General features: G+C 40.4%; 1 protein-coding gene across 7 annotated transcripts in view; it reads right to left on the reverse strand.

Moving 5' to 3' along the window:
* Nucleotides 1–277: 277 nt before the first annotated feature.
* LOC110493954 (eukaryotic translation initiation factor 4B) overlaps nt 278–25,117 on the reverse strand; it is a 52,801-nt gene continuing 27,961 nt past the window's right edge. For 3 of the 7 annotated variants that reach the window (XM_021568577.2, XM_021568576.2, XM_021568575.2), the window contains exons 11-15: nt 20,839–21,091; nt 20,610–20,644; nt 12,889–13,006; nt 10,966–11,038; nt 9,033–9,749 (exon numbers count right to left, since the gene is read on the reverse strand). In XM_021568577.2, the coding sequence (XP_021424252.2) occupies nt 9,669–9,749; nt 10,966–11,038; nt 12,889–13,006; nt 20,610–20,644; nt 20,839–21,091 (560 nt within the window). In that variant the 3' untranslated portion in view covers nt 9,033–9,668. Of the gene's footprint in view, nt 640–9,032; nt 9,750–10,965; nt 11,039–12,657; nt 12,695–12,888; nt 13,007–20,609; nt 20,645–20,838; nt 21,092–25,117 lie in introns of those variants that run through there. The other 4 variants (XM_021568578.2, XM_036949978.1, XM_036949979.1 and 1 more) reach the window with 4 other exon arrangements.

Genomic DNA, 25,117 nt, shown 5'->3' on the forward strand with positions numbered 1-25,117 from the left:
GACACGGTCATTGTCAGATGTAGTTAAGTCATAAGAGGTAACTAGGGGCTGGTCAGTGGGCTGTAACTCTACCCATACTGCTTGTAAATAAATTGAATTTCAATGTCTGAAATATGACTGTACCAAACTCCAAAACACCAGCTAAATATGTGCTCCGCTTTCAATTATCCTGGCTAGCTTGCCACAAAATGATGTAACACTTATCACACTATGCTGTAGTGTCTGGACTAGAATCTATTGTAGTTGACTTTGACAGGCACAAGGGTTGTATTAAAAATGATTTTAAAAATGTCACATTTATTACAGACACAATCACAAATTCATCAATGCACAAATATAAACAGTAAAAATGGTGTCTGTCCCAAATAGAAAAGTATCAGTGTGTGTTCAGTTTGTAGGCCTAGTATCCGGGTAGTGTGTGTGTGTGAGTGCAGGTTGGAGTGCTTATCTGTATCCAAGATGGATCCAATGAAGAAGTGCACCCTCAAAGTGATGGGTTGAAGAAGCAAATACAGTGGTGCAGCCTGCATGCGCCAGTCGAGTCAAATGGGTCGTTGGTGGTTTGCTCGCCATTCTTCTTTGAGATCACTGAATCACCTTCGTTCTGGTCTTAGAATCAACCAATAAAAACATACAAATCTGCAGAGAGCACAGGATCTCAGTCAGAATCTCATAGTTAGTGGTAAAATGTCTCAATTCAATACAAACATTACAATGACTGCCATAAAAACTGGTAGCAACAGTATTGTACAAAAGTCATCAAGTAAATGCTAAAGTAAAGAGCTTAGCACAACATATTTACATACAATAGCATCTCCATTTAAAAATATATATTTTTCAAAATTCACAACAGGAATAATAGCATCTCTAATTTAAACACCATTTCAATAAAATTAGCTTAGTTCCATGAGCGAGAAAAAATGACAACACATTCTAGAATGATCACTCAAGAGCTAGCCCCATCAGCAATACAAGTAACTAGACATAATTAACACTTTCACCTTCTCATTTTCACATTTAACTCCAATTGGTTTTTAGTTACAAAACTCAAAATGAACATGACAGTAATATAATTATTCTACAAAACCCTGCTAATGACATGCTAGTGCAATGGCTTTTCTCAGTTAGAATGCTAGTAGAAAACAAGCTAAGTAACTCACCGGAGTACATGATTTTGACAATATTAATACATCTTCAAACACTGTCTTGAAACAAAACAAACTTGAAAAGTAATATCACTCAAAACACTATAGAATTCAGTTTTTGCTCTGGTTAACTATGGTATATCACTCTTGCTAGCTCGTGATGGTATCTGACTGGCGCGGTTTCTCACTCACCGCCTGATTGAATATTCTATGATCTACAATACTATAACGCCCCCTAGGGGAATTACAATATGACTAAAGAAAAACCCAAATTTAACACCAGTGTAAATTGTAGGTTACAACACAGTAAAACTTTTGTATGGACAAATACAATTATTATTACTACTATGTTCAAATTAGTTTATTGATAGGAGTTGGAAAAAAGGTGTTTATGCATTGATAAGCACACCAAAAGATGGCATTGACAATAAGTAATAAAATAGAGATGGTACTATCACATCATAGCCTGCTTTATTAGCAATATAACTTTTCCTTCATTTTGATTTCGGCACAAATGAAAAAATGTGGCACTGACTTGCCCATTGATTGATGTTTCAGCACTGTATACAGTGAGGGACAAAGTATTTGATCCCCTGCTGATTTTGTACGTTTGCCCACTGACAAAGAAATTATCAGTCTATAATTTTAATGGTAGATTTATCTGAACAGTGAGAGACAGAAAAACAAAAAAATCCAGAAAAACGCATGTCAAAAAAAGTATAAATTGATTTGCACATTAATGAGGTAAATAAGTATTTGAGCCCCTCTCGATCAGAAAGATTTCTGGCTCCCATGTGTCTTTTATACAGATAACGGGCTGAGATTAGGAGCACACATTTAAAGGGAGTGCTCCTAATCTCAGTTTGTTACCTGTATAAAAGACACCTGTCTACAGAAGCAATCAATCAATCAGATTCCAAACTCTCCACCATGGCCAAGACCAAAGAGCTCTCCAAGGATGTCAGGGCCAAGATTGTAGAACTACACAAGGCTGGAATGGGCTACAAGATCATCGTCAAGCAGCTTTGTGAGAAGGTGACAACAGTTGGTGCGATTATTCGCAAATGGAAGAAACACAAAAGAACTGTCAATCACCCTCGGCCTGGGGCTCCATGCAAAATCTCACCTCGTGGAGTTACAATGATCATGAGAACGGTGACAAATCTGCCCAGAACTACACAGGGGGATCTTGTCAATGATCTCAAGACAGCTGGGACCATAGTCACCAAGAAAACAATTGGTAACACACTACGCTGTGAAGGACTGAAATCCTGCAGCGCCTGCAAGGTCCCCCTGCTCAAGAAAGCACATATACATGCCCGTCTGAAGTTTGCCAATGAACATCTGAATGATTCAGAGGACAACTGGGTGAAAGTGTTGTGGTCAGATGAGACCAAAATGGAGCTCTTTGGCATCAACTAAACTCGCCGTGTTTGGAGGAGGAATGCTGCAAATGACCTCAAGAACACCATCCACACTGTCAAACATGGAGGTGGAAACATTATGCTTTGGGGGTGTATTTCTGCTAAGGGGACAGGACAACTTCACCGCATCAAAGGGACGATGGACGGTGCCATGTACCGTCAAATCTTGGGTGAGAATCTCCTTCCCTCAGCCAGGGCATTGAAAATGCGTCGTGGATGGGTATTCCAGCATGACAATGACCCAAAACACACGGCCAAGGCAACAAAGGAGTGGCTCAAGAAGAAGCACATTAAGGTCCCGGAGTGGCCTAGCCAGTCTCCAGACCTTAATCCCATAGAAAATCTGTAGGAGCTGAAGGTTTAAGTTGCCAAACGTCACCCTCGAAACCTTAATGACTTGGAGAAGATCTGCAAAGAGGAGTGGGACAAAATCCCTCCTGAGATGTGTGCAAACCAGGTGGCCAACTACAAGAAACGTCTGACCTTTGTGATTGCCAACAAGGGTTTTGCCACCAAGTACAACGTAATGTTTTGCAGAGGGGTCAAATACTTATTTCCCTCATTAAAATGCAAATCAATTTCTAACATTTTTGACATGCGTTTTTCTGGATTTTTGTGTTGTTATTCTGTCTCTCACTGTTCAAATAAACCTACCATTAAAATTATAGACGGATCATTTCTTTGTCAGTGGGCAAACGTACAAAATCAGCAGGGGATCAAATACTTTTTTCCCTCACTGTAAATGAAGAGTTCAGTGTTCGTCTAGCCACGTGCGACATATGCATGCGCAGTTATCAACCGTCTTACTACGGATGAAGATGGAGCTGGAACGTGAAGCTAACTGAAGCTGGTAAACTTTAGAAAACCCTGAGTAGATCAAGCGGTCTTCATAATATATGATGCCCCACAGAAATGTTAAATGTTCTGGTTAATATATTATTTTAAAAGCTAAACAGATGTGTTTTTCGTTTGTTGAATCAATTAGACCATGCCAATTTCAAACTTACAAAAAAAACAAGTTAGCTGTCCAAATTAGTCTTGCTTTGTCGTATACAAAAAAAAGTGAAACAATGGTTTGAGAAATATTTCGAACAATTCCCTACATTCTGCATGACAATTACCAGTTCTACATAATTTATATTGTTTTAACTGTGGCACAATGCAAACTATGTTAAATTGTTGTTTAATGACAATGGTGTATCGCAGTTTCGCGGCCCACCACAAGGTCCGAGCAAAGCGCCACCCAACCGCTCAAAATTATAAATAAGTCTATCTATCAACAAATGTTGTGCCATGGGGCAGTTTGAAAGCTAATCTCATGCTATGTTACACATTTTGCCATGAACCAGAGAGAAAATTTGCCGTTTTAGAGTTCATGGATACATTGATAGACAACCTCAACTTCCCCCCCCCCACTAATATGTCTAAAAATGTACATTTGAACTATATATTTTGATAGACCAAAGTATCCCCAATCACACTGAGTAAAGGAAAAATCGAATTAATTTGTTTTCCATAAAAAGCATTTCATTTTAAACTGTTGGTGAACAATTGTAAAAAGGCCTTTGTTTAATTCTAACATTTGGTTATTCAAATATGTAATACAAATCTCCAAACATATTATTTTGTTTTATAACACACTCCAGGGCTAATTTCTTTAGCATTTTTTTCTAGATTTAGAACATTAAACATTTATAAAGCAAACAATCCATCAGCACAGCAAATACTTAAATTGTTTAAGAGTATGTTGCAGAACAGGGATTAAAATACTTTTTCAGAATAAAAAGATCTTAAGGGGGTTAGAGTTCAGTGACGGAGTTGACAGACATTTTTGCCTCAAAAAACAAGTTAAATACAAACATTTGTAAAACATGAATTTGAATATCCCCAATAAAAAAAAACATTCCCAGATCTTTCAGCACTCTGACAGAGTTCATGTTTTACAGAGTTGACAATTTGAATTTTTCTTCATTCAAGTTGTATACACAGAAGCAATGTTGTTTTTCCTCAGTTATTTTACAACTCTAAAACCTAATTAAATAGAATATGAATTTTGGTTAAAATATTACATCTTGGTGCCTTCTTTGCAAGGCAGTGGAAAACCTCCCTGCTTTTTGTGGTTCTTTGTTTGGAGGGGGGGGTGTACAGAGATGAGTCAGTCACTCTTACTACACAGAGTGAGTGCATGCAACCTACGAGACTTGAGTAGATTTTTACTCCTGAATTTATTTAGGCTTGCCATAAAAGTGTTGAATTCTTAATTTGATGTATTTGTAATACAATTACAGACATTATGGGGTTGTGTGTAGGCCAATTAATATCCATGATTACCTGTTTTTTGAATGTAACACTTTTTGGAGAGCTTCAAATTGGGATCCTTTGCTCAGTACAAGGGCATTTCCAGGCATACAGTGCTTTTGGAAAGTATTCAGACTTTCACTTTTTCCATTTTTTTTTTGACTTATTCTAGAACGGATATTGTTTTTCCTCAATCTACAAACAATACACCATAATGACAAATCAAAAACAGGGGTTTAGAAATGTTTGCAAAAGTATGAAATAAAAAAACAGTAATACATTATTTACATAAGTAGTCAGACCCTTTGCTATGAGACTCTGAAATTGAGTTCAGACGCATCCTGTTTCCATTGATAATCCTTGATGTTTCTACAACTTCATTGGAGTCCACCTTGGGTAAATTTAATTGATTGGACAGGATTTGGAAAGGCACACATGTCTATATAAAAAAGGTCCCACGGTTGACAGTGCATCTCAGAGCAAAAACCAAGCCATGAGGTCAAAGGAAATGTCCATAGAGCTCCGAGACAGGATTGTGTCGAGGCACAGATCTGGGGAAGGGTACCAAAACACTTCTGCAGCGTTGAATGTCTCCAAGAACACAGTGACCTACATCATTCTTAACTGGAAGAAGTCTGGAAACACCAAGACTCTTCCTAGAGCTGACCGCCTGTCCAAACTGAGCAATCAGGAGAAGGGCCTTGGTCAGGGAGGTGACCAAGGACCCAATGGTCACTGACAGAGCTCCAGAGTTCCTCTCTGTAGAGGGGAGAACCTTCCATTAGGACAACCATCTCTGCAACACTACACCAAATCAGGCCTTTATGGTAGAGTGGTCAGACGGAAGCCATTCCTCAGGAAAAGGCCCATTACAGCCCACTTTGAGTTTGCCAAAAGGCACCTAAAGACTCTCAGACCATGAGAAACAAGATTCTCTGGTCTGTTGAAACAAAGATTAGACTCTTTGGCTTGAATGCCAAGCGTCACATCTGGAGGAAACCTGGCACAATCCCTATGGTGAAGCGTGGTTGTGGCAGCATCATGCTGTGGGGATCTTTTTCAGCAGCAGACAGACTAGTCAGGATTAACAGAAAGATGTACAGAGATCCTTGATGAAAACCTGCTCTAGAGCAATGGGGCAAAGGTTCACATTCCAACAGGAACGACCCTAAGCACACAGCCAAGACAATGCAGGAGTGGCTTGAGGACAAGTCTCTGCATGCCCTTGAGTGCCCCAGCCAGAGCCCCGACTTGAACCCGATCAAACATCTCTAGAGAGACCAGAAAATAGCTGTGCAGCAACGCTCCCCATCCAACCTGACAGAGCTTGAGAGGATCTTTAGAGAATGGGAGAAACTCCCCAAATACAGGTGTGGTAAGCTTGTATTGTCATACCCAAGAAGACTTGAGGGTGTAATCGCTGCCAAAAGGTGCTTCAACGAAAGTACAGAGTGCTAGGGTCTGAATCATACAACCATTTGTAAATGTGCTTTGTCATTATGTGGTATTGTGTGTAGATTGATTTTGGGGGAAAACTCAGAAATTTTAGAATAAAGCTGTAACGTAGTCAAGGGGTCTGAATACTTTCTGAATGCACTGTAGACCCAAAATTAGAATAGAATTACTATTATTGAAAATATTAGAAAATTCCAAAAACAAAATTTCCCTTAAAGTAAATGTTAATCTCAAATTACACAACTATATATAAAGTTTCCCTGCCAGACAAGGATTGTCCCGACTATCAAGAATCCCTAGTTAATCCCTAGAGCTAGTTTCCTGCTAGAAAATGTTGCAGTTTTAAAGCTAATTTCATGTAATAAAAAACCAAACACCCCCAATGTACATGTCAACACAATTAAGTAGAGTATTTAAGTATTAAGTGCATCCACCAGATGTACTGTAAATACATGACCACATATGTACTGTCATGCACAGGCCCAATTGATCAATCACTTCAAAATGAGAAAATGTAATCTCAGAGTAATCCTTAAATCCTGTCTTGAGCGGCTCAAACTGCAACAGCTGGACGGAATGTGTTTAACTTGGCTTTTAATTGATGTCATTATTGCATCACTGTGTTGAAAAACAAACATCTGCACTGTGATAGGGGATAACGGTGACCAGATTTAGTTTGGTTTAGTGAGTCATTGTTGCCGTTGGCTGCCAAATTCTGTCAGGATTAAGAACCACCTAAAGATCCCTGTTGAATAAGTGATGTGCAAGCATCTTCACAGCTTTGAGTTACATGGAAACTTATCAAAATATGGGAGAAATATTCATTTATCTGATTAAATTGGGAATTAGGATGCAGTTTATATGAAAACCTTCACACCACATCAACTCTGGTATAAGCAAAAGCTCAAATAACATTTTCAGCCAATTTATTATTCCAAGTAGTTAAGTTAAAAAGGCTCAAAGATTGCAAGTTAAGGTTTCCATTAGACTGCGAAGACAATAATTGTCATTCCTCATGGACAGTCAGTATGGGCCTTTTTCCAAAGGGATTAAACAAGTATTCTCCCCAAAGCCTATGCATACAACCTCAGAAATCAAAACCCCTTTATGAATAAGAATTATAAAAGCTACTTCTCAAAAACACTACCATGGAAACACCTTCCCAATACATCAACAGATCAGTAGCATTGCATGCTAGCTAAAGTTAGCTATGCTACACTTGTAGTAGCATCCTTGGACATCACATTTCCCCATAGCAATGCTAGATTTTAATTGGGAGGGGACCTGCTTGTTTTGCGGGGGACACCTGGTTATTGGCCGGGTAGGTGGAGTTCGCACTCGATTTGCAATTTAGGAGCCCAGTGGCAAACGCCGAACGCCCCACTCCAGACGGGTCAAAACAGGCACACCCATTGAGAACCATGTCATCGTTAGTGTTGGCTGGACCAATGAGGGTACTCTGACAATATATACAGTGCATTTGGAAAGTACTCAGAGCTAGATTTTTCCCCCACATTGTTAAAATTAGTTTATTCTAAAATGTATTCAATTGCCCCCCCCCTCCTCTCAATCTACACTTACCCCATAATGACAAAGAAAAACAGTTTTAGAAATGTTTGCAAATTTATTACAAATAAAAAATAAATATTCAATTGACATTAATATTCTGATCTTTTCCCAGTACTTTGTTGAAGCACCTTTGGCAGCGATTACAGCTTTGAAGTCTTCCTGGATATGACGCTACAAGCTTGGCACACCTTTATTTGGGGAGCTTCTCCCATTCTTCTATGCAGATCTTCTCAAGCGCTGTCAGGTTGGATGGGGAGCGTTACTGCACAGCTATTTTCAGGTCTCTCCAGAGATGTTTGATCGGGTTCAATTCCATGCTCTGGCCGGGCTTCTCAAGGACACAGACTTGTACTGAAGCCACTCCTGCGTTGTCTTGGCTGTGTGCTTAGGGTCGTTGTTCTGTTGGAAGGTGAACCTTCGCCCCAGTCTGATGTCCTGAGCGCTCTGGAGCAGGTTTTCATCAAGGATCTCTGTACTTTGCTCCGTTCATCTTTCCCTCCATCTTCACTAGCCTCCCAGTCCCTACCGCTGAAAAACATCCCCACAGCCACCACGCTTCACCGTAGGGATGGTGCCAGGTTTCCTCCAGACGTGACACTTGGCATTCAGGCAAAACAGTTCAATCTTGGTTTCATCAGACCAGAGAAACTTGTTTTTAGGTGCCTTTTGGCAAACTCCAAGAAGGCTGTCATGTGCCTTTTATTGAGTGGCTTTTGGCTGGCCACTAACATAAAGGCCTGATTGGTAGAGTGCTGCAGAGATGGTTGGCCTCATGGAAGGTTCTCCCATCTCCACAGAGGAGCTCTGTCAAGAGTGACCATCAGGTTCTTGGTCACCTCTCTGGCCAAGGCTACTCAATTTGGCCAGGTAGCCTGCTCTAGGAAGTCTCGGTGATTCCAAATGTCTTCCATTTAAGAATGATAGAGGCCACTGTGTTCTTGGGGACCATCAATGCTGCAGATATTTTTTGTTCTGACATGCACTGTCCACTGTGGGACCTTTATATAGATAGTCCAATCATTTGAATTTTTCCACAGGTGAACTCTAAATCAAGTTGTATAAACATCAAGGATGATCAATGGAAACAGGATGCACCTGAGCTCAATTTCAAGTCTCACAGCAAAGGGTCTGAATACTTATGTAAATAAGGTATGGTTTTTATTTTTAATAAATACAAATACGCAAAGATTCCTAAAAACCTGTTTTTGAATTGTCATTGTGGGCTAGAGTAGATAGCTGAGGACTTTATTTATTTAATCAATTTTAGAATAAGGCTGCAACGTAACAAAATGTGGAAAAAGTGAAGGGGTCTGAATACTTTCCGAAGGCACTGTACTGTACCTTTATCCTATTCTGTCAGTTAAATAAATACTGGCTTTTTTACTGCACACAAGGTCAGGTAGGTCAGCCTGGAATGTCAGGATCCAGTAACAAACTTCTTCCTATTCCGCTGGGGAGAGGGATGGAACCCAACGAATACCATAAACATAAGCAATAATTTTTACACCACTTTATTTATTTATTACAATTAATTAAATTCTCTTTTCTTGAGTGTCGACTACTCCCCTTACCTTTTCCATTTAAAACAAGTCCAGTATGTGACTACTCTTTTTAGAAACTGAAAAGTCCTGAAGAGATGGGGTAGGGAAGGGGTCTGGGATGGGTTTTGAGTAAAGAAGGAAGGAGTGATGACTTTCCCAGGTGCCTCTACTCCAGGTGAGGAGATGTTCATATTTAATGATATTCTGGATTTCCTCTTCTTTCTCCCCTTCTGGTTTTATTCCACACCATTCTCTGCGTCATCTCCTTGCTCTCTGTCCATTAGCAGAGCAGCGTATTTACTGGCTGAGCTGAATTTCTGAAACAAAAAACAAAATAGAGCAGGAGAGATCCGAACATTGCTCACTTGGTCCCACTTTACAATAAAAGTTCTAAATACTTTTGCATTTACATGGTACAGTGCAACTACAGGTAACGGATATAACAGTTGTCGTAACATGCTGACCACACCGCTCACGTCGCAAAATAAATGTAAACATACATGCTATTCAATTATTGCACCCACTGCTTGCGAGCGCCAACAAGCGTCTGTGTTGCTAAATTGGAAGTCAGTTCTATTTGTGACGCTGAAGTCCTGCCTCTCCCATCTCCTCCATTGGTTTATAGAAGCAGATACCCACATACCATCTCCTCATTGGTTATACCCACATGGGTGATTGAAAGATGAACCGAGTTCAGTCAGTCGTGGTAACTATGAAAGTTAGATGCCAATCGCAATATAAAGTACAAAGAAGAAAACGCATGGAAGGAGAGATGACTAGAAACTATTCTGTTGACCGTTTTATGTGTGGATTTATTGTCGGAGTAGAGGACCTTGTGTATTTCAGGTAAAATAAAAACTCAATGTTTATATCCCAGGACAAATTAGCTTGAAACAGTAAGCTAGATAAATAGGACAAATTAGCTAGCTAAATTGCCATAAATGTTTAATGCTTTTCGACCTGTCCCCAAATTGATGTAATTGCTTCAGAGTTTGTTTTGATATTTCAACCTACGTTTCGTGATTGCATTTGGTGTGGGGGGACAAAATCAATTTGCACACAATGGCACGTGGACGGTTTGGGTACGGTCTTAGAACTATATCACACTGTGCACCTAAACTGTAATTACACTGTACCTGCCTATGCATTATATGTATGCATAACACTTTTGTATATAGATATTAGAAAACGTGTCAAAATGTGACCCATGTTTTTTCTGTTATATGACGTTGCAATAAAAGCCAAAAAGACAGAAGAACAAAAAAGGAAACATTGAGGAAAAAGGCTGGCGAGGATAAGGGATACTGAAAGGGCGGTTACACGGGTTAGCAGTTTCAGTAGAGGACTGAAGCCAATGTGAAGGGATAAATGCAGTAAAGGACTGAAGACTTTCAGTGGAAGATTGATTATTCAGAAACTGAAACTACCCCTGTATCATCAAAACTTTACATGGGAGGCGGGAAGTGTATGGGGGTTTGGGGAAAATACACTATGGGGTGTGTCAAGACCACTTTATGTGGCACCAGAACTCACAAGGGTGGGGGACTCTTCGTATTTCTTTGGCTCTGGTGCAGGTCTCGAGTCTCTGCTTCTTCTTTTAGACTTTCTACAAACAGAATAAAGACCAAGATAAACTTCACTGTCCAGCTAAGTCTTGCGGCGGGTCAGAGCTTGTGAGTGCACAAACTGGCACTAGCACACTGCTCAACAGTAGGACACCAAATAATTCCAATTGATCCAATATAATCCACTCATAAGTGGATATGCAGGAGAAAACTAATAATATTCACCCTCACAATCTCTTGAATAACCTCTAAAGGCTGGTTAAGATTGCATACGTTCTCATGGTGTTTTCACAGAGATGTTGGTCAGTATCCCCAACTTATAACATAAGCACACCTGAGCCTGACTATTAGTTGAGTAGTTAAATCAGGAATGCTTGTTTGTGGGCCTTAAACAGAAATGTGTCATGTTGAGGACATACGTCTAAGTCACCCAACAGGAGTGTTAACTTTAACCAGTTCCATCCAGTTTAAAGAAGTGTGAAAAAAAAATGTTTCCACTTGCAACGACACATGCAAGAAAACACCCACATGAGCGCACACCTCCAAGTCACAAACTTCTATTTCAGTGGGGGTTTTTTTTCATGAGGAAAACCAAGGCGAAATCAGCCAGTACTATTACCAAACATATTTTGGATCGCCAAGTTAGACACCTTGCAAGCAAATACTAGAATACTAGTGAAATATTTCTAATCATATTTATTCTTTGCATGGTTAGCCAACAAGCTAGCAAGAATGCTGAGTGTTGCTGGCAAGGTAACAAGTGAGCTAGCTGCTGCCTCCCGAGTGGCGCAATGGTCTAAGCCACTGCATTGCAGTGCAAGCTGTGCCAGCCACTAGAGATTCTGGGTTCGTGTCCAGGCTCTGTCGCAGCCGGCCGCAACCGGGAGACCCATGGGGCGGCGCACAATTGGGCCAGCGTCATGTCCTTGTCCCATCACGCACTAGCGACTCCTGTGGCGGCCCGGGCACAGTGCACACTGACAAGGGCGACCAGGTGTACGGTGTTTCCTCCGACACATTGGTGCGGCTGGTTTCCGGGTTAAGTGGGCATTGTGCCAAGAAGCAGTGCGGCTTGGTTGGGTTGTGTGTCGGAGGACGCACGGCTCTCCACCTTCGCCTCTCCCGAGTCCGTACGGGAGTTGCAGCGATGAGAGAAGAATGTAACTAACAATTGGATACCACAAAATTGGGGAGAGAAAAAAAGGGGTAAAAAAATAAATAATTCTCACTAATTAGTCAAACGCACACAAGGTCCTGGAACAAAACTAGTTTGCTAGCTTGCGACCACGGTCAGCATTTTTACGTTTTCTTACATTTACACTGACAACTGGTATATACATCGCTAACTACTGTTCTGGAGTGTAAGATGTATACAGTGCATAAAATGCGCTCACAGTTCGTGGAGTCCCACACTGGAATTAGCTATCTAAACAAAGTCTGAAAGTGTGAATTTTACTCCCCACAACCATTCACTACAACCCTTGGATGCGGTTGTTATTTTATCATTAATATTTACATAATACAGTCATGGTAACTTAATGTTCAAAACTTCCAAATTATCATGTTGTGCTTATGTAGTGAAGGCAAGCTAGCCCTTGCTTCTTGTCTCATGCTGTGCAGTCACCTTTTGGGAAGCCATGAGTCGAGGGAATAGGCGGTTGCATCCACATTCTCCTCACTGAGAACAGTATTGGGCCCTGGTGAAGGTGCTTCCACTTAGTTAGCAAGCATTTGAGGACCTTTGTTTTGAAGGATAAGGGTAGCAATTGCATTTCTTTTAACTTTCTTCTTTCCCAACAATGGTTGACGCACCAACCATAAACCAACCTTTAGAGGTGCCCTGGCTGCAATACCCTGCCTATTCCACTAATGCCATTCGTTTTGGGCTGACCTGTCTTCCTCCCTTCGTCGGTCTCTGTTGGCCCCCTCTCCTCGGCCCCGCCCTACGGCCCGCCCTCTCCCCCATGGGGGGCCCCGGTCCAGATGCACACCGTCCACTTTATTCTCGTCTGGAAGGGAGAGCCCAAACAGTGAGGATTGAGGGAGGGGTTTGGGTGACGGGAACTCCACTAAAGGCTACAACAGAATTCCACACAGCCTACGGCCCAGGTTGCATACAACTGCATTCCACACAGCCAACAGCCCAGGTTGCGTTCCAGATCATTACATTTCCGCAGTTATACAAAACATCTAGTGTCGATTGGGAGGTTCACAGTTCAAACTTTTGTAATCTTGAATACAACCTGGGCCTGGGGAACCTATTTTCCTTAATAGCCACAGGGTCTGCTGTTTTTGCTGAATGACAACAGTCACCTGATTAAGAAACTAGAGCCATTAAATATTTACTGCTCTTAATTTCTCATGAGTTACTGTCATATTCATGACAAAATCTGTCAACTGCTTGATAACACCAGGGGTGTATACACAAGGAACAAACGAGAGAACACGTTTTCTGGAAAAGAGTGTTATTTCTACTGAATTCAGGTCCTTTGGTGCCTTTTAAATACTACCCTGGGAAAGTAGCAGACACTGCACCCGTACAGGACCAAGCGTTCCCCACTTTGCGTTACAACAGGGCTGCCCAGTTTTGTTCCTGCCGTCTCCTCTTTCCTGGGTTTTGTTTCAACTGACAATTCAGTAAATTAGAGTGATTCCAATTATTCAAAGTTACTTCCGTTGTCCCATCTCATCATCCACATTAATTTGAAGATATTGTGTGTGAGTGAAGTACTGGTGGGCGAGTTTCCACATTGCTTGTCGTCAAACCTCCAGACCAGCTAGCCAATGAAACAAGACAAGAGAACCAACAGGAGAGATGATCCAGGACCAGAATTGGGCAGTGCTACTCTTCAATTAATTTCAGTCAAGATGTGGCCTCCTCGTCCAAATCCCCCTAATCGCTCCCATATCCTCTGCTAATCATTAAACGCTAGAAGGGTAGAAGAGCTAGAAGGGGAAACAAATCACCAATTTATATGGAACAAAAAATAAAAACGCAACATGTAACGTATTTCATGAGCTGAAATAAGATCCCAGAAATGTTCAATACGCACAAAAAGCTTATTGCGCTCAAATTTTGTGAACACATTTATTTACATCCCTATTAGTGAGCATTTCTCTATTGCCAAGATGATCCATTGACCTGACAGGTGTGGCATATCAAGAAACTGATTAAACCGCATGGCAGCGTAGCCTAGTGGTTAGAGCGTTGGACTAGTCACCGAAAGGTTGCAAGATCGAATCCCCGAGCTGACAAGGTACAAATCTATCGTTCTGCCCCTGAACAACGCAGTTAACTTCTTGGTGACAGGGGGGCAGTATTGAGTAGCTTGGATGAATAAGGTGCCCAGAGTAAACTGCTTGCTATTCTGTCCCAGATTCTAATATATGCATATGATTAGTAGTATTGGATAGAAAACTCTGAAGTTTCTAAAACTGTTTGAATGATGTCTGAGTAGAACAGAACTCATATGGCAGGCGAAAACCTGAGACAAATCCAACCAGGAAGTGGGAAATCTGAGGTTTGTAGTTTCATTTAAGTGATTGCCTATCCAATATGCTGTGTCTATGGGGCCAGATTGCACTTCCCAAGGCTTCCAGCAGATGTCAACAGTCTTTAGAAAGTAGTTTGAGGCTTCTATTGTGGAAGGGTGTCGAATAAAAGCTGTTTCAACAAGTGGACTAGGCTGAGGCCAATCAGTTGTTTACTAAGCGGTCACGCGGGCGCGCCGTTCCTTCCATTTCCTCTGTAATGAATACGCTATTGTCCGGTTGGAATATTATTGAAGATTGATTATAAAAAGACCCTAAGGATTGATTGTCAACATCGTTTGACATGTTTCTACAAACTGTAATGGAACTCTTGACTTTGTCTGGATTTTGCGCTCGCGCATTGTGCCTTTGGAATAGTGGACTAAATGTGAACAAAACTGAGGTATTTGGACATAAATATGGACGTAATCGAACATTTGTGAAAGTCCTGTGAGTGCATTCCGACAAAGATCAGCAAAGGGAAGTGAAGATTTATAATACTATTTATGACTTTTGTTGAATCCACAATTTGGCGGGTAACTGTATGGCTTGCTTTTGTGGCTGAACGCTGTCCTTAGATTGAATATTGTGCTTTTGCCGTAAAGCTTTTTTGAAATCTGACACAGCAGTTGCATTAAGAACAAGTTTATCTTTAATTCTATGTAAAACATGTATCTTTCATCAGTTTATGATGAGTATTTCTGTTATTTGCAATTTCTCTGGATGTTGGAGGAATTTCTGAACATGGCGCCAATGTAAACTGAGGTTTTTGGATATAAATATGAACTTGATCGAACAAAACATACATGTATTGTGTAACATTGAGTCCTGGGAGTGTCATCTGATTAAGACCGTCAAAGGTTAGTGATTAATTTTATCTATATTTCTGCTTTTTGTGACACCTCTCTTTGGTTGGAAAATGGCTGAATGCTTTCTGTGACTAGTTGCAGACCTAACATAATATGTTCTGCTTTCGCCGAAAAGCCTTTTTCAAATCAGACACTGTGGTTGGATTAACGAGAAGTGTATCTTTAAAATGGTGTAAAATACTTGTATGGTTGAGGAATTGTAGTTATGAGATTTCTGTTTTGAATTTGGCGCCTTGCAATTTCACTGGCTGTTGGTGAGGTGGGACGCTAGCGTCCCGAACGATCCCAGAGAGGTTAACCCACTGTTCCCAGGCCGTCATTGAAAATAGGAGTTTGTGACTTGCCTAGTTTTATTTATATATATATAAAATTACACAGGGGCACCTTGTGTTGGGGACAATAAAATACCACAAAAAATGTACTGTTTTGTCACACAACAGAATGCCACAGATGTTTCAAGTTGAGGGAGAGTGCAATTGTCATGCTGACTGCAGGAATGTCCACCAGAGCTGTTACCAGAGAATTGAATGTTCATTTCTCTACCATAAGCCTCTTCCATTTGCAAGAATTTGTCAGTACGTCCAACGGGCCTCAACCACGCCAGCCCAAGACTTCCACATGCGGCTACTTTCACCTGAGGGATCGTCTGAGGAGAGGGATTTTGATTTGAAATATTACGTTCCCCATAAGCCGATGCCAATGGCGACAGCTTGTCTGAAGGGAACGTTGCTGAGGAGTATTTCTGTCTGTAATAAAGCCATTTTGTGGCTGGGTCTGGCTCCCAAGTAGTTGACTTAAGTGGGTGTGCCTCTACACCTAGCCAGTCATATGTTCCTTATATGAACTGTAACTCAGAGAAACGATGCAATTGTTGCATGGTGCGTTTATATTTTTGTTCAGTATATTTTAGAATTGGAACGTGATCAGGGCTCGACATTAACGCTTGTCCCGGACAAGGGTTAAAACTATTTATTGACAAGAAGAATATAGATTTAAGTTGTCCAAATGGACAATTAATGAAAATCAAAATAAAACAATTACTCAGATCAGAAATGGATCATCAGAGGCCAACATTGGAATAAAACTCAAATATATTGTTCATGTATATAAATAAAAAAGCCTACACAGAGTGTAGGTGATATGCATATTGGCTACTTTAATGAGACTTAACATAACTATAGGCATGTTTGACAAATATAATATAGGACAATTAACATTAATGTCTAAAGGCTTGATTCTGTCAACATAGCCATTTACCGCATTTTGTTACAGCCTTATTCTAAAATGGTTTAAAGTTTTTTTCCCCTCATCACTACACACAATAACCCATAATGACAAAGTATAAACAGGCTTTTAGAAATATTTGCAAAGATTAAAGCCTAAAGTCTTCTTGGGTATGATGCTACAAGCTTGGCACAACTGTATTTGGGGAGTTACTCCCATTCTCCTCTGCAGATCCTCTCAAGCGCTGTCAGGTTAGATGGGGAGCATTGCTGCACAAATTTTCTCAGGTCTCTCCAGAGATGTTCGATCGGTCTTCAAGTCCGGGCTCTGGCTGGGCCACTCAAGGTCCTTGAGACTTGTCCCCAAGCCACTCCTGCGTTGTCTTGGCTGTGTGCTTAGGATGGTTGTCCTGTTGGAAGGTGAATATTTGCCCCAGTCTGAGGTCCTGAGCGTTCTGGAGCAAGTTTTCATCAAGGATCTCTGTATTTTGCTCAGTTCATCTTTCCCTCAATCCTGACTAGTCTTCCAGTCCCTGCCGCTGAAAAACACACACAAAATGATGCTGCCACCATTATGCTTCACCGTAGGGATGGTGCCAGGTTTCCAGACGTGGCGCTTGGCATTCGGGCCAAAGAGTTCAATCTTGGTTTCATCAGACCAGAGAATCTTGTTTCTCAGAATTCAGATTCCTTCAGGAAAACTCTACGTGGGCTGTCATGTGCCTTTTACTGAGGAATGTCTTCCATCTGGCCACTCTACTATAAAGGCCTGATTGGAGAGATGGTTGTCCTTCTGGAAGGTTCTCCAATCTCCACAGAGGAACTCTGGAGCGTGCCCCGATTGCTAAGCTTAGCCAGGCGGCCAGCTCTAGGAAGTCTTGATGGTTCCAAACTTCTTTGGAAGTTTGTCTGAGCTCTACAGACAATTCCCTTGACCTTATAGCTTGGTTTTTGCTCTGACAGGCAATGCTTATGTAAATAAGGTGTTTCTATTTTTAATACATTTGCAAAAATGTTTACACCCGTTTTTGCTTCATCATTATTGTGTGTTATGTAGATGGAGGAAAAACATGTATTCAATCAATTTTAGAATAAGACTGACATAACAAAATGTGGAAAAAGTGAAGGGGTCTGAATACTTTATGCACCGTATAACGCACATTTCTATGAGAATTTTGTTGGATCACCAAAAAAGTGACATGTTCCAGCTTTAATTTTTTTAAACCTGGAGGTTTATGTAATTTTTATTAAGCATGTCTTAGCTTGGTTCAATCAAAGTAGCCTAGCCTAAGCAAAACAACCACAGAAATATTGAGAGAATTATTTTAACACTTAATATGACACAAGCATTTCTCATGTTCTATTAGTTTTAAAAAATCAACGTTTATTTGTCCAGCAGCCAAAAGGCATAATCCTAAACTCTGTTTGAATACTCATACTAACCATACTATTTGTGACGTGAATTGAGTATATAGTATGCTTATTGGTCAGTGTGGATATAGTTAGTATGCCATAAGTTCCCGGATGTCGCACAAAATTTCCCCCAAAAATGAATTATACATGTAGTGGACACCATTTCTGTGCTTTTAGGGTCCATAATGCAATTCAGAAAATGGGCGTGGCTTCAAAACATTTTCCGATTTGAAGAAAATGGTGGAAAATATGCAGCTGAAGTCTGACGAGATCGAATACAAATTAATTGCTTTAACTAATTATGACAAATGTTAAGAAAATGTTGAGCAATGTAACTTATTTGATGTCATTACTTAATTACATGTTATGTTGGCTGACAATTTGTTCGCTACGCTATCCTTACGAACCGCATAGAATTACAGCAGTATGTACCGTTAGCTAGTTTGTATGTTAGCTAGTTCCGTAACGTTAGTTGGCTAATACATTGAAGTTGCTAGGCAGTATATTAACTAACCCAACGTTTATTGACTTAATTATTCACAGCTAAGTGGTATAGTCGTCCTTGTTCATTTTGGCTATCCACTCCGATTTCAGAGCACTCTCGCGCAGAATACCTGATGAATTTACCAACGCTCAACACCACTTTGAATACAGCCGGTGTCAGTAAAAGTTGGACTTTTAACATTTTTTTAAATTAAATTGTTGCCAGCAGCACAGTTAGTCACCTACGATCTGTATAACATGAACACAGCCTAATCAGCTCTGCAAGGGCGAGTAAAACTGTCAGTGAGGTGTTCTCTCATTTGTGTCTGGAAGTAGCTAGCTAACGCTAGACAGTTCGCTTGGGTGCTTTACTGCCGTTGAATGCTTTACTCCAAAGCATCCAGTGTGAACACCCCGAGAGCGAATCACTGAATTTACAGACAATCTGACAACGCTCTGGAGTTACGAACGCCCAGAGCGCACTCCGGCACTCCAGATTGAATTTATGAACACACCCAAAATCGTAACATTTTTAGCTTGTCATTTGTTATGCTAACAAGCTAGCAAGAGCTTGCAGAGCAAAATCATCCATTTCCAGTAGACAGGCAAAGCACTAGTGCACAACTGAAAAGATACCGTTTATTTACAGTATACTAAAATGTACTAATAGTATATAGTATGTAGTATATACTCATTAAGTATGCAGTATGTTAGTATGGGTATTCGGACACAGCTCGTCATTGCCGAAATGCATGCTAGTTGATGCATCTTTAGATCTCCCTTCTAATTTCTAACGGGTATTTTCACCTGAAACCGCTAGGGCATGCGGTGGGCTTTTGATTAGTGTTTTCCCGTTAATAGCATTTTGGAACATTCGTGCATAGCCTAAAGCCATGTGCGTATTGTTGAGCTTATAATATGAAGAAATAAAACTAACATTTTAGTGTTACATCAGCCTCATTGCTTTAAATGTTTTAATGTGCTCCCAGAACTGTCCCAGAGAGTTATGAACCGTAGACATATTTATAGAGACAACCTTAATTCTGAGCCGTGGAAGGAATTATTTTATAAAGACAAAAATGATTTGGTTGTGCTTATGTTACAATATTTTATAGGCCACCAAGGCTACGTTTTACTTAGGTAGTCCAATTCTGATATTTTTTCCACCAATTTGTCTTTGGCTAATCAGATCAGCTCTGAAAAATATCACATGTTAAAAGATCTGATATGAATGGTCAAAAGATCAATTGGTGGTAAAAATATCAGAATTGGGCTGCCTGTGTAAACGCAACCCATGAGTGGCGAACCATTGCCTGGCTACCCAGACTCCTTGCTCTGGCTAAACGCTAAACCCATGGACGTTTGTTTCTTCTCCTCAATGAGTCTAGATCTGAGAACAACCCCGACCCGTCACCGAATGTGAACATATTCGTGGCTGTCTGATTGGTCCAGTAACCAATGGGTTGGGCCAGACCCAGAACACACTTGGGCAAAGCGGCGGTTTGAAAATTTGGCTTTGATACTCTGATTGGTTAGAGCAGATCCAATAGCTGACACCCCTCGTTAGCGTCACCAGAAACAGCTTCAATGATGGTAGTCTCAGACCAAAGTATGCCGCGAATGACAGAGCAGCAGAATCATTTTATGTACGTTGTCAGGCTATGCCAACCATTCTCCAGGAGAGCCTTAGAGGCAGTGTTGCTTCTTTGCATATTCAAGCCTATAGGTAGAGTGTAGCCTACATTTTTGTCCCATTCTGTGTTAAATCTTATTGTTGTTGAAACAAGTGACTAGGGCTTTTGGACAATAAATAAATAAATAAAATCCTACTTGTCGAAAGGACAAGTACATATAAAAGTCAACGTCAAGTCCTGGTGATCTTGTAAAATATAATTATCCAGCAGTGATTGAACGGTGAGGGGGTGAATAGAACCCAAAAGTGTCAATCACACTCAGAATCTCTTAAGAGTACGACCGAAAGGCCTAGTCGGTCCACTCTGGGATTAGATTAGGACAAAGTCTCCATTACTCCTTTGGAAGGAACTACTAATACAACACACAAGCAAGGCCTTTGCGGTCTCCGAGAGGCTTACCCTTATTCGATCCTCTTTCATTTGTAGAACTCAAGCTGAAAAGAGATGGGACATTCAGACGTTTAACTAACTAGCTTGCAACAAAACAATTCTAAACTACTCTTAGCCACTGTCACTAAAATAGACAGGCTTTTGGTAATGGATGTGACATCAATATGAGACATAATTGGCCACTTCATTATCTAGAGATGCTATACAATATAGAAGACGTATAAGAACATGTTCTGACCTCAGTTTGGGAGGTGCCGTGTCACTGGTAGAGATAGGGGCGCATCCCTCGCTGGACCCGGTACTCAATGCAGGCCGCTTGGCCCAGGCATTCTCCTTAGGTGGCGGTGCAGGCATCACCTTGAGGGGCTCCTTGGAGGAGAAGGTGGAAGAGTTGGCAGAAGAGGGCCGAGCCACCGGAGAGGGAGGGTCGTCCTCCTTACCGCTGAATACTTCGTTCTCCACTGAGCGCTCGCTCTCTCTGCGCCGTGAGGCTGTGGTAAAGATGGGATGCTGTGATTTTAGTTTGGTGAAGAGACATGCAAAGCAAGACCATACACAGTATTCAAATACAGTTGAAGTTTACATGCACTTAGGTTAGAGTCATTTCAACAACTCCACAAATTTCTTGTTAAACTATAGTTTTGGCAAGTCGGTTAGGACATCTACTTTGTGCATGACAAGTCATTTTTCCAACAATTGTTTACAGACAGATTATTTCACTTATAACTCACTATCACAATTCTAGTGGGTCAGAAGTTTACATACACTAAGTTGACTGTGCCTTTAAACAGCTTTTAGAAGCTTCTGATAGGCTAATTGACATCATTTGAGTCAATTGGAGGTGTACCTGTGGATGTATTTCAAGGCCTACCTTCAAACTCAGTGCCTCTTTGCTTGACATATGAGAAAATAAAAAGAAAATCAGCCAAGAATTCAGAAAACAAATTGTAGACCACTACAAGTCTGGTTCATCCTTGGGAGCAATTTCCAAACACCTGAAGGTACCACGTTCATCTGTATAAACAAAAGTATGCAAGTATAAACACCATGGGACCACGCAGTCATACACTGCTCAGGAAGGAGAAGCGTTCTGTCTCCTAGAGATGAACGTGCTTCGGTGCAAAGAGTGCAAATCAATCCCAGAACAGCAGCAAAGGCCTTTGTGAAGATGCTGGAGTTAAGATACAAAAGTATCTATATCCACAGTAAAACGAGCCCTATATCGACATAACCTGAAAGGCCGCTTAGCAAGAAAGAAGCCGCTGCTCCTAAACCTAAAAAAAAAAAAGCTAGACTACGGGTTGCAACTGCAAAGATTGTACTTTTCCTCTGGTCTGATGAAACAAAAATAGATCTGTTTGGCCATAATGACCATCGTTATGTTTGTAGGAAAAAGGGGGATGCTTGCAAGCTGAAGAACACCATTCCAACCGTGAAGCACGGGGGTGGCAGCATCATGTTGTGGGATTGCTTTGCTGCAGGAGGGACTGGTGCACTTCAAAATAGATGGCATCATGAGGAAGATTATGTGGATATATTGAAGCAACATCTCAAGACATCAGTCAGGAAGTTAAAGCTTGGTCGCAAATGGGTCTTCCAAATGAACAATGACCCCAAGCATACTTCCAAAGTTGTGGCAAAATGGCTTAAGGACAACTAAGTGAAGGTATTGGAGTGGCCATCACAAAGCCCTGACTTTAATACCATAGAACATTTGTGGGCAGAACTGAAAAAGCGTGTGCGAGCAAGGAGGCTTACAGTTACCCGATTCAGTTACACCAGCTCTGTCAGGAGGAAATGGGCCAAAATTCCCCAACTTATTGTGGGAAGCATGTGGAAGGCTACCCAAAATGTTTGACCCAAGTTAAACAATTTAAAGGCAATGCTACCAAATACTTAGAGTGTACGTAAACTTCTGACCCACTGGGAATATGATGAAAGAAATAAAAGCTCAAATAAATCACTCTACAATTATTCTGACATTTCACATTGTTAAAATAAAAGTGGTGATCTAACAAACCTAAGACAGGGAATTTTTACTAGGATTAAATGTTAGGAATTGTGAAAAACTGAATTTAAATGTATTTGGCTAAGGTGTATGTAAACTTCTGACTTCAACTGTATGTGTATACACAGTATGCATATATATGGGTACACAGCATATATACACACACAACCATTCAAAAGTTTGGGTTCACTTAGAAATGTCCTTGTTTTTGAAAGGAAAACAATTTTTTTTGTCCATTCAAATAACATCAAATTGATCAGAGATACAGTGTAGACATTGTTATTGTAGCTGGAAAAGGCAGATTTTTTAATGGAATATCAACATTTGCATACAGAGGCCCATTATCAGCAACCATCACTCCTGTGTTCCAATGGCACATTGTGTTAGCTAATCCAAGTTGATCATTTTAAAAGGCTAATTGATCATTAAAGCCCTTTTGCAATTATGTTAGCACAGCTGAAAAAAACTGTTGTAATAAAGCAACAAAACTGGTCTTTAGAATAGTTGAGTATCTGGAGCATCAGCATGTGTGGGTTCGATTACAGGATCAAAATGGCCAGAAACAAAGACCTTTCGTCTGAAACTCATCAGTCTATCCTTGTTCTGAGAAATGAAGGGTATTCCATGCGAGAAATTGCCAACAAACATAAGATCTCGTACAACGCTCCCTTCACAGTGCAAACGGGCTCTTATTCAGACATTTGGAACACAAATCATAACATTTAAAACTATAAATATAATATATACAAAAATAACCAAAATATCAAAAAGTAGTAACAAAGCCAAATAGAAACAAATTGTATATAAATACAAATAAAGAGAATCAAATTACAATATTACCTATTGCTAACACACAAATAAAACAAAATTGCACAAATCCTATATCACACAAATAGAATAACACACTTATAAAGAAGATAACCTGATTACTACACAATTGCACATCAAACAAGAAACAAACTAGTGCAAATGAGCGATAGAAAACCAATCGTGCAAATATCGCCATTCTGAAAAAAAATAAAATAAATTGTGTTAGGGTGCCCCATGCCGCCTATGCCTAAATCCACCACTGGTATGTGTAACTTTAACTGACTTGTCCAGAAGGGCCCGTACAGATCCAAACGAGACAACGGCAGTCGAGAGAGCCATTTGATATTTTTTCACCAGAGTTGAGCGTGGCGTTCAGCTTGGTGTTGGCCAATCAGAAGTCATCAAAGCAGCTAATAGGCTAGTCATGGAAATAAAATGACAAATAAAAATTTGTGAAGGATAGTCAACGAACAAGAGCCAACAGGTAGGCTGCTACTTACAGTGGATTCAGAAAGTACTCACCCCTAGACTTTTTGCAAATTTTTTGTGTTTAAGCATGAATTTCAAATGGATACATTTTTTATTTTTGGTCACTGACCTACACACAATACCCCATATTGTCAAAGTGGAATAAATTAAAAACGAAAAGCTGAAATGTCTTGAGTCAATTAGTATTAAACTCTTTTATGACAAGCCTAAATAAGTTGGAGTAAAAATGTGCTAAACAAATCAAATATGCAATAATAGTATTTAACATGATTTTTGAATGGACTACCTCATCTCTGTACCCAACAAATACAGATAATTGTAAGGTACCTCAGCCGAACAGTGAATTTCAAACCCATATTCAACCACAAAAGACCAGTGAGGTTTTCCAATGCCTCGCAAAGGGCACCTATTGGAAAATGAAAAAAGCAGACATTGAAAAATATATATTTAATTCCTTTTGAATTCAAGCTGTAACAAAATGTGGAATAAGTGAAGGGGTATGAATACTTTCTGAAGGCACTAATATTCTGAATAGAGTTATTTATAACTGTAGGATGAGAAAGCAGCCTCAATTAGCCTAGCTAGCTAACTACTATTAGCTAGTTTAACTAGCGACTCCCGGTTTGAAGCCGTTAAGAAAAAGTACTACGTAATCATATTTATTGATAAATAACCAAGCTACGGCAGCTATTAGTCTTCTAAAGTGCAAGTCTACTTGCCGTTTCTCTTCTCTCCCTCCCAATGTCACTCGCTCACAGTACGTCCATTCCCCCTCCTTCTAGAGAGGCTTATCTTCTGTTGCGCTTTATCAGCTCCGGTCAATAAAGTAGCTTAAAAATGTTTTTACTTTAGGGTTCTGGATCCAAACAGGTCTATACGGGTTTAGTTGTTCTCGGGACCAAATCGGAGAAGTTTTCTATGTTTAAAAATGCTCAATTATGCATATCAGGTCCAGGTGGGAAAGCCCCAGGTCCATTTCGGGATGGGTCCAACTTTTTGGACCAGTGTAGACCTCTATTACCAGTATGCCAATATTTTTTCCATGGCAAAAATGACAAAAAGCAGACCAAACTCCCAAACTGCTTTATGTAATATATTGTGCGTTATAGCTTGGGGGGAAAAAAAATATGACTGGATGACAAGACAGTTGTTTGTTTCCAACATTACGGCCATTTTCTTAAATCAGTTAAATCCGCTTCATGTTTTGTTA

The sequence above is a fragment of the Oncorhynchus mykiss genome, chromosome 17 (genome assembly GCF_013265735.2).
Source record: "Oncorhynchus mykiss isolate Arlee chromosome 17, USDA_OmykA_1.1, whole genome shotgun sequence".
Taxonomy (NCBI): Eukaryota; Metazoa; Chordata; class Actinopteri; order Salmoniformes; family Salmonidae; genus Oncorhynchus; species Oncorhynchus mykiss.